This window comes from Galeopterus variegatus, unplaced genomic scaffold (assembly GCF_000696425.1).
Source record: "Galeopterus variegatus unplaced genomic scaffold, G_variegatus-3.0.2 Scaffold1919, whole genome shotgun sequence".
Classification (NCBI taxonomy): Eukaryota; Metazoa; Chordata; class Mammalia; order Dermoptera; family Cynocephalidae; genus Galeopterus; species Galeopterus variegatus.
Genome location: NW_007728030.1, coordinates 304031 through 314715, shown reverse-complemented (window position 1 = coordinate 314715; position 10685 = coordinate 304031). Strand labels below are relative to the sequence as shown.

General features: G+C 47.4%; 1 protein-coding gene across 1 annotated transcript in view; it reads left to right on the top strand.

Moving 5' to 3' along the window:
- The first annotated feature begins 932 nt into the window (after window positions 1-932).
- The window catches only part of ZHX2 (zinc fingers and homeoboxes 2), a 23217-nt gene continuing 13464 nt past the window's right edge, over window positions 933-10685 (top strand). Inside the window, exon 1 of the mRNA XM_008579593.1 lies at window positions 933-3625. Within this exon, the coding sequence (XP_008577815.1) occupies window positions 1093-3621 (2529 nt within the window). The 5' untranslated portion in view covers window positions 933-1092 and the 3' untranslated portion in view covers window positions 3622-3625. The remainder of the gene's footprint in view (window positions 3626-10685) is intronic.

Below are 10685 nucleotides of genomic sequence, written 5' to 3'. Positions count from 1 at the left end.
CCAGTCACGAAAAAAGACAAAAAGGAAAAAAAAAATTTCATGTAGGCTGGGTAGTAAGTCACGCCGTCCCAAACACTGCCAAGGGAAAAGCCAGTGAGGCAAAATCTTAGCCTTGTGAGTCAAGAGAACCATTTCTAGGCATCCATCCAAAGACAGTTATCAGAAATAAGGACTACGGGTGTTCACTACATTTTGTTGATGAGAATCAAAAATTAGAAGTGAATGTCCGACAAAAGTCAAATGGCTGTGCACATTATGTACAGCACACCCTCACAGTGTAATCATATGCAGCCAGTTTTTAAATCATTATTTTGTTCAGTGTTTAGGGAAATGAAGAACTGTTCGAGTAAGATGAAGGAACTACAGAACTACAGTATTTGGGGTGATGGTTTCTTTTCTCCTTTATACTTTATTTTCTAGATTTTCTGTAGTGGTTTTGCTTCTATGATAAGAAAACTGTTCATATCTATTTTCTAATGCCCACATGAATTCCACTTGCTGGCCCCAGGTGAGTGTCTTGCTTGTGATATTCCATAAATAGAAGCAGCGTGCAAGCCCAGCAGCATCCCCTTCGCCACCCCACCCACCACTTCAGAAGACCTCAGTACCTATGTTCCTTTTCTGTATCCCTTTGTCTGTAAACGCGAAATGATGACCTGCGTCCTTGTTTGCTCGCCTTGGTCTTATTTCTACTTTCTTCCCAGAGAAGGGAGGAGAAGAATCTGACCTTTCATGTTTATAAGCACCCACTCTCACACCGTCTGTGCTCACATAGGTGCTTGCTGTGGGTTCCAGCTGGGATGGGTCACGGAAATAACTCAGGAAGAAATGCTACTTTCTTTTGCATTGTGAAGAAACACTGACCCTGTCTTTGTTCTTGTCCCACAGATATGATTCTACCTGGTGTGTTTAGCAATTGGTGCAGTTACAATTTTCTGTACTGAAATCATTCTGGAAACTCAAACAGTAGACTTCATCATTCAAGGGAAGCCAAAGCCATTTGAGGGAGAATAAAGCCAAAAGCCTTTTATCATATTTATTCCAAGAATTTCACTGCCCCCTCCCTACTGTCCTCCAAAAATAAGCCATTGCATGCAGACAGGCAGCATGGCCAGCAAACGAAAATCTACAACTCCATGCATGGTTCGAACATCACAGGTGGTGGAACAAGATGTGCCCGAGGAGGTAGACAGGGCCAAAGAAAAAGGAATTGGCACGCCACAGCCTGACGTGGCCAAGGACAGTTGGGCAGCAGAACCTGAAAACTCTTCCAAAGAGAATGAAGTGATAGAGGTGAGATCTACAGGGGAAAACCAGTCCAAAAAACTGCAAGGTGGTTATGAATGCAAATACTGCCCTTACTCCACGCAGAACCTGAATGAGTTCACGGAGCACGTTGACATGCAGCATCCTAATGTGATTCTAAATCCCCTCTACGTGTGTGCCGAATGTAACTTCACAACCAAAAAGTATGACTCCTTGTCTGACCACAACTCCAAGTTCCATCCCGGGGAGACCAACTTCAAGCTGAAGTTAATCAAGCGCAATAATCAGACTGTCTTAGAGCAGTCCATCGAAGCCACCAACCATGTCGTGTCCATCACCACCAGTGGCCCTGGGAGTGGTGACAGTGATCCTGGGATCTCAATGAGTAAAACCTCCATCATGAAGGCAGGGAAGCCGAAAGCAGATGCCAAGAAGGTGCCCAAGAAGCCTGAGGAGGCCACCCCTGAGAACCACGTGGAAGGGACTGCCCGCCTGGTGACGGACACAGCTGAAATCCTCTCGCGACTCGGAGGTGTGGAGCTCCTCCAAGACACGTTAGGACATGTCATGCCTTCTGTACAGCTGCCGCCAAATATCAACCTTGTCCCCAAGGTCCCTGTCCCGCTGAACACTACCAAATATAACTCTGCCCTGGATACAAATGCCACCATGATCAACTCCTTCAACAAGTTCCCTTACCCAACCCAGGCTGAGTTGTCCTGGCTGACAGCAGCCTCCAAACACCCAGAGGAGCACATCAGAATCTGGTTTGCCACCCAGCGCTTGAAGCATGGCATCAGCTGGTCTCCAGAAGAGGTGGAGGAGGCTCGGAAGAAGATGTTTAACGGCACCATCCAGTCAGTACCCCCCACGATCACTGTGCTGCCTGCCCAGTTGGCCCCCACAAAGATGTCGCAGCCCATCCTCCAGACAGCTCTACCATGCCAGATCCTCGGCCAGACCAGCCTGGTGCTGACTCAGGTAACAAGCAGCTCAACAACTGTCTCTTGCTCCCCCATCACACTGGCTGTGGCCGGAGTGACCAACCACGGCCAGAAGAGACCTTTGATGACTCCTCAAGCTGCCCCAGAGCCCAAGCGTCCACACATCGCCCAGGTGCCAGAGCCCCCACTCAAGATGGCCAACCCCCCACTCACCCCGGCCAGCGACCGCAAGAAGACAAAGGAGCAAATAGCCCATCTCAAGGCAAGCTTTCTGCAGAGCCAGTTCCCTGACGATGCTGAGGTCTACCGGCTCATTGAAGTGACCGGCCTCGCCAGGAGCGAGATCAAGAAGTGGTTCAGTGACCACCGGTATCGATGTCAAAGGGGCATCGTCCACATCACCAGCGAATCCCTTGCCAAAGACCAGCTGGCCATCGCAGCCTCCCAACACGGTCGCACGTACCATGCTTACCCAGACTTTGCCCCCCAGAAGTTCAAAGAAAAAACACAGGGTCAGGTTAAAACCCTGGAAGACAGCTTTTTGAAAAGTTCTTTTCCTACCCAAGCAGAACTGGATCGGCTAAGGGTGGAGACCAAGCTGAGCAGGAGAGAGATCGACTCCTGGTTCTCAGAGAGGCGGAAGCTGCGGGACAGCATGGAACAAGCAGTCTTGGATTCCATGGGTTCTAGCAAAACAGGCCCAGACATGGTGGCCCCCAATGGTGCTCTGTCTCGACTTGACCAGCTCTCTGGTGCCCAGTTAGCTAGTTCTCTGCCCAGCCCTTCACCAGCCATCACAAAAAGTCAAGAACAGGTTCATCTGCTGAGGAGCACATTTGCAAGAACCCAGTGGCCTACTCCCCAGGAATATGACCAGTTGGCGGCCAAGACCGGCCTGGTCCGAACTGAGATTGTGCGTTGGTTCAAGGAGAACAGATGCTTGCTAAAAACTGGAACCTTAAAGTGGCTGGAGCAGTACCAGCAGCAGCAGCTGGTGGATGATCACAGCTATGATGCCCCATCAAGAAAAGCAGCAAGACCTGTGGCCGAGAGCCCAAAGCACGGAAGCGAGGTGGGTCAGCCATATCACAAGGACCCCAAAAAGCTCAGCGACGAGGACTTGGAGAAGTTGGTCTCCCGAGTGAAAGTGGGCAGCGGGCAAATTAAAGACTGTTTGCCTGCCAAGCCCTCAGAGGCCACCTCGGACCGGTCAGAGGGCAGCAGCCGGGACGGCCAGGGCAGCGATGAAAACGAGGAGTCGCGCATTGTGGATTACGTGGAGGTGACCGTCAGAGAGGAGGACGCCGTCTCGGACAGGTCGGACGGCTGGAGTCAGACCGCAGCAGAAGGCAACGCCGAGCTGGCCGATTCCGACTCCGATGACACCGCTGCTGAGGCGGGCCAGGCCTAGCCAGGTAACGCCACCTGCTCACCCCGGGCGGCAGGGGAGAGCCTCCTCTCCTCCCTTTCACCACCGTCAGATATGGATCTAGGTCGTGGGGTACAGAGAAGGTGACACAGATGATGGGTTCTTTCTTTTAAATGACAAATAAGAATTGGATATATTTCTGATGCACATCATGATGTTTTGAAATACGTATACATAGTGGAATGACTCGCTGGGGCTCATTCACATATGCGTTACCTCACATACCTATTTCTTGCCGTGGATGGGTTCTTTTTAAGCCTTCTTTGAAACTGGAAGCAAAATATGGGCTGGTAGATCTCACGTCCTTATTTGCAAGGCTGTGCTGAGGGTGACAGACCTGCTGTCTGTGGCTATTTGGACACCACCCTTGGGGCCTGTCCATTCTAAGTCCAGCTGCGACTGTGAGAGCAACACAGCTTCTGTGTGTTGTGTGTTTGCTGCTGTAAAAAAAAAAAAAAAAGTGAAAAGGATCTTTTTCCTTTTTTTATTTATTTTTCCTTTTCTTTTTGGATTTTTTTAAGAGTAAGTATCCAAATTTACTGAATAGAGATTTGAGGTGGTTTCTTTTAACCTGAAAGGCATTGAAAGTGCTTGATACTTTGCCTTGTCCTGGCTAGAGGAAGGTGCCACCCTGCTTGGGTTCCCATAACCCCTTCAAATCTGGAAGAGACTGGTATAAATTAGGCCTGTGGAGCCACAAAAGCCAGGAAGGGAGGTTACCATGGTTACTAATGGCCATGTCATCCACATAATGGGACATGCCATGAAGCCCTTGGTGTTTGCGCTTCACAAGAGGTCGTGGAAATCAAGTCCAGGAGCACAGCAGCTCGCTTGGTGGTGAATTTAGAAAAGGGGGCAGTGGTTGATGGGAGGCGTACGGGAGGGAAAGGGCCACCTTTTCAGAAGTATTACAAGGGCAGCTTGGAACAAGGAGGGAGATGTACGATTTGCCCACGTGGGCTTCTCCAGAGGTCGCTTAAAAGGCAATAGAAGGGGGCCCCCAAGTCGTCTTTAAAAATGACATAAAGGTAAGAACCTCCAGAATGAGTAATAAGGTCCCAAAGGGAGCCCTGGAAATTACCACACCTCTGTATTAATGAACTCGAACAACTTTGGCTGGCCTTGTCATTCATTAATTCATTTGTTGGGTGATGAATTGAGGCACCTGGCAAATCAATGAAATCTTTTAGAAACCTCATTTTAGCCAGTTCCGTCAGCTATTAAAAGAGCGATGTAATGAGCAGCCAGTCCCAGAATGCCAGCAAGGCTTCCTTCTCTTCCCAGTTTTCAGGAGGAAGTGCTCAGAGGGGAGGGGGCTAGAAGTGTACCAAGGTCACCAACAGCACCAGCCACCCACCTCCATCTGGCTACCTCAGTTTATTCCTCCCTCTGGTCATGTTCCTGCCTTCTTAGACGACCCGAGCAGCATAGCCCGTAGCTCCCTTGTTGAAATGAAGCGGTAATTTTTTTTGTCCGCCAGGATGCTCCTAGCCTGTCCTGTCTTCTGGTCCATGACACAAATCTCCATGGTTGCTTTTTCCTCCTACCCCAGAGTAGACAATAGGGTTCAGTTCCATTCACTAATACATTCTGAGCACCTACTGTGTGCCGGCTGCTGTGCTGGGCACTAGAAACAACGTGAAGACAGATGCCACAGTCCCCATTCATGGGGAGCTGTCAGGCAGAGAGGAAGGAAAGTGCACTTTGCTTCTGCAGCCACTTCACTAATACATTCTGAGCACCTACTGTGTGCCGGCTGCTGTGCTGGGCACTAGAAACAACTAGAAGACAGATGCCACAGTCCCCATTCATGGGGAGCTGTCAGGCAGAGAGGAAGGAAAGTGCACTTTGCTTCTGCAGCCAGTGTGGTGTGTGGTGTGATGGGGACATTCACAGCTCATAGGAGGATGTGACAGTGAACGGGAAAAACACACCCTGTCTCTCCTCTGGTCTCACAACACAATCATCGACACAGAAGACCAACTTCTGTGACCAAATGTGTGGGGATTTCTCTCCACTAGCACTTCTCCAGGGACACCAGCAGGGTGTCCTCCAATTCAATTCCAACACTATCCACCTGGAGAAAGTGTCAGATCCCACAGGGTGAGAACTCAGCCCCCAAGACTCCTCTCCGCTTCAGATGCCAGTTGCAAGTCCAGGCTTCTGGAAATTCTGACCAGCCAGTTATAAATCAGGGTTCCCACCACCCCTTTCTTGGGTTCCATTAATTTGCTTCAGCAGCAGACAGAATTCAGGGAAACACGTACTTCCGTTTACTGGTTTATTATAAAGGATATTACAAAGGACACAAGTGAAGAGACACATAGGGTGAGGGATGCGGGAAGGCTTATGGAGCCTCCAGGAACCTCCACGTGTTCAGCTGTAACATCACCACCAGCAGTTGAAAAGGCCCAGCTGGGAGGGCTGGTTACCGTGCCTGATCTCCCCTGAGGCCCAGAGGAAACCGAAATGGAGGAGGGAACTCTAAAACCACAAAGAGAACCTCTGGGGAGGAGGAAGGAAGGATGGAAGGGTAAAGGAAGGGGCTCCCGAGGAGCAGAAGCTGAGCCAGGTGCTCCAGCCACACGTGCTCTCACCTAGTTCCCCTGGAAATCAAGGACCTTGCCCACATTCCCCAGCCAGCGGGCTCAGTTTGACTCCCAGACCCTCACTCTTCCCACTGCTGTCTCTGCCTCTGTTTATGACAGAAATTCCCCATTTCTGGTTGATGCCCCTGGGGGGTGAGAAGGGAGGGTGCCCAGAGTTTTTGAAGGTGGCTTTTGAATTAACATCAGACAATTCAGAGACATAGGAACTAGCTGTGTCCCCAAAAAACTAGGAACATCCAGGAACCCCGTTTTATGTTTGTTTATGGCAAATGCCACAAGTACCTATTCAACACCTGGCAGCATGAGATATCCCTAATGGCTCCCTGATACAGCACGGGCCCATTGCATTGAGAAAGGGGCTGCAGCTTACACACTGAAAGCTCTCCCAAGTCCTGGATGCAGGCACCCCTTAAAGGACCTTTCGATTTAGGGGTGGTGTGGGGAATATCTCTCCAAGTTACTTTATAGCTTTTATGAACCAAATACGTGGGTCTCTTGAAATTCATAAATATTTAATAATACTCTTATTTAAACATATTTATTTAGAAACCTGCACTTGAGTTCAGTTATAATAATATATAATAATCCTGAGAATAAGTCACGGTTTTCACTTTATAAAAAGCGTTACGTGATGTGCACAAGAGAGAGAGGAACTTCGACAAGCAGCTGAGGGCCGACTCTAGGACTGGATTGTCTCTGCAGGAGTAAAGCATCTCCTCCCACCTGTCCCTCTGCTCTAAGTTTTGCAAGGCTTACCTCAGCCCTGAGGTTAGATGCAAAGATAAGGAATCCTTCCCAGCCTTTGAATGCTGTAGTCTTGATTCAGTTTCTGGCTGTAAACAATTTTTGAGCCATCCCATTGAGAGACCTGTCACAGTAAGCTGCTGAAAAATGAATTCCTCCTTTCCTAAAAATGAGTCAACATACTGAACAAGACATTGGCAGATGTCTGCCTTGACGTGTGGTCAAATGGACTATCCCAGGACTACTAGTAGTAAGAGTTTTGTTTATTGGTACATGCTACGTGCTCAGCATTCTTCTAATCATGTTGATTAAGTCATTTAAGTTTCACAACAACCCCATGAGATAGATACAGATTTTTCCCCATTTTACAGAGGGCAAAACTGAGGCCCAGAGATGATGAGTGACTTGCTCTGGTTCCTCAGCCAGCAGCTGGTGGAGTCTGGAGGCTGCCTCTCATCCGTAAGGCCAGTGCCTGACCCCAACCACCATAGCCATATACTCTCCAGTGGTGGCACCACCACCACAGCCCAGGCCCAAGAAGCAGAAAGCAGTCATTTCTTAATTGTTTCAGAGTGGAATCGAGTAGACAACGTATTCATTCAGCAGGAACTTTAGAGTGCCCTCTTTTTGCCAGGCACTGTGCTAGTCTGTGTAGATTTGCCAAAATGACCCAGACACAGCTCCTGCCTAGATCTCAGTCTCATAAAGGTGGGGCGTGTACATAGAAACACCCATAAGCCCATCTGGACTGTCTCACAAGAGCTGTGCACTCAGAAATTGGAGGAGCTCACCAAGCCAAATGGTATCTTTTCAGAGGAGAGAGTTCCAAGTCTACAAATGTAAATATGATACCTGTTGGAGTTAAAACATGGTAAGAAATCATTCTCTCTCTCTCTCAACAGTTTTAATGATTAGTTCAAATGAGTAAGTTTCAACAAAAATAACTTCACGTGGAACCATTTCAGTCATCCGTCCTTCTGTGCTGGCAATCAGATTTACACCAGACACATCTGCCCCAAAGCACAGTGTGTGCTTACAAAGGTTAGTTAGGACTCTATTTGGTTAACGGCGGCTTAATCATTTCAATCTTAAAAAAGAAAACAACAGTTTTCGGAGGCATCTATTTGTTTTAGAGTTTCTCTTCCTGTCCTGGATCACCTTTCTCCTCCAAAACTAGTTCTCATTTCCCACCGCTCTTGTTTGTGCTCTCTAAAAGCACGTAGCCCTTGGTGAAGACAGATTGACGAAATCAGTCAGCGAGATCAAAAAAAAGGAAGAAAGAAATTGGAGGGGCTCAGCAGGGAGAGAGGTAGGTTTTCCAATGCATCGTATGATTTAAAGCCTACCCACCAACCCACATATGCAAGCCTTTTTGCTGTTTATTTTAAACAAAGGAAACTGAGGCTCAGGAACCTGAAGGAACTTGCCAGAGTTCACTCAGCCAGTGTCTGAATTTGACTCCATAGCTCCCGCCACTACGTCACTGCCTCCCAGTTGCTGACAACAGTTTCCGACCCCTGATGATTAGGGTTGGCTTCAGGGAAGAGGTAAAACTTGTGAAACTCAGCTTGCTTAAATTTTTAAGGCTGCTGAATGCTGCATCCTGGCTACAGTTTAGGATCTGAAATATGTATGGCCCCACGCTCTGTTCAGATTCGCTGTCCAAATGCAGATATGGGATGGGAAGGAAGGAAGGGAGGGAGGGAGGGAGGGAAAGGTCTGATGGATATTAGATATTTCCTAAATATCTATCACCAGATATTTACTGGGTGATGCGTCTCAGGGACTGCCCATTGGTCTTGCTTCTCTCATACCTAATGGGGAATCAACTGATACAGCTTCCATTTACATAATTCTGCAGCTTCTCGCCCTAGGGATTCTTACTGTGCTTTGGGCAGCTTGTAGCAACTTAGCAACCATGAAATCCAGCCCCCTCATTTTCAGAGGAAGGATGAGGACCCCAAGGACGTGAAGTCACTAGCACAGAGACATTCCTGATAAGTGACTTGGTTCATTCATCCGATATCAAGTATTTATGGACTACCTCTAGCGTGCCAGGCTCCAGAAGGCGGTGGTGCCCAGCATGTGCCTGCTCTCAAGGGGCCCATGGTCCAATGGGAAGTGAAACTTTAATCAAATGAAAAGGAAAGTTGCCACAATGACAAGTTTTTTGAAGGAAAGTTACATGGTGCTGTTAGAGTATAGAATAGGGAAATTTTACCTGATTTAAGGTTTGGGGAAGGCTTCTCTAAAGAGGTAATGTAGAAAACTGATATATGGATGCAAAAAAAAAAAAAGAGGTAATGGGTAAATTGAAATCTAAAGAGTTAAGCCAACATGTAGCAGTCGGCTGGGCAGAGAAAAGGAGAGCATTTCAGGCAGAAGAAACAACATATTCAGAGCCCTAGGACGAGAGGGAACCTGGCATATGAGGGGAACTGAAAGAGGGCCATCGTGGAGATGACTTGCCTGAGTTCATACTCCATGGAAGTGCATGGGTTAAAAGCCAGAGTGTTAGGTGAATTCACATATAACCAGGTTTTCCCTTGAAACTCCTCTGTCTCACCAGTACAGGAGACTATATACATGGTTCTGTGTGTCTGATGCTGTAGAGAAAGGTTGAAACCCTCTGAGATTCTCAAGGAAGGAGCAAAAGGAAAATCGATTTGCAGATATCTGGACATTTACACCTTCTTCCCTAGTGGTAAATGGAGGATAGATCTCACCAGTACAGGAGACTATATACATGGTTCTGTGTGTCTGATGCTGTAGAGAAAGGTTGACACCCTCTGAGATTCTCAAGGAAGGAGCAAAAGGAAAATCGATTTGCAGATATCTGGACATTTATACCTTCTTCCCTAGTGGTAAATGGAGGATAGATGGTGGTAAATGGAGGATAGATGGTGGAATATTCTAGAGTACCCACATGCCTATACACTTTACTTTATTCTCTTTTATTGGTAAGTTTCTAAAACTTTAATACTCAGTGTATTAAGTCAGCTAGGACTGCCCTAACAGAATACCACAGGCTGGGTGACTTAGAAACAATTGTGCACTTAAAAATATGTTAAGATGGTAGATCTCATGTTAAGTGTTCTGACCATGAGAAAACAAGAAGGGACACAGGAAACTTTGGGAGGGGCTGGATATGTTTATCACTGGATTGTGGTGATGGCAACATAAGTGTATACATATGACATATGCCCACACTCACCAAATCGTATACAGTAATTATGTGCAGTTTTTTTGCATACCAGTTCTACCTCAATAAAGCTGGGAAAAATTTTAAAAAATAAGTAACCAGAGAGAAGAGACATTACCTATAGAGGAGCTACAGTTAAACTGGAAGCAGGTTTCTCCACAACAAAAATAGAAGCCAATGACCATGGAATAAAATGTTTAGCAGGTAACAGGCACTCAGTAAATGAGCAATAAACCTTGCTACACCTCTCCAGAAAAAAGAAAAAGAAAAAAGAAATATAATGGAGAGATAATAATCATTATCTCAGTGTTTGTTTTTCTTTCTCATGGAGTACAGTGTTACTGTCTCCCAGGGCCTTAGTGAAAGCCCTATAGGAAAATTAAAGAGGAAACTGGGGCCGGCCCGGTGGCACACTGCTACAGTGCGCCGCTTGGGAGTGCAGCGGCACTCCCGCCGAGGGTTCGGATCCCACATACAGACCGGTTCCCGCT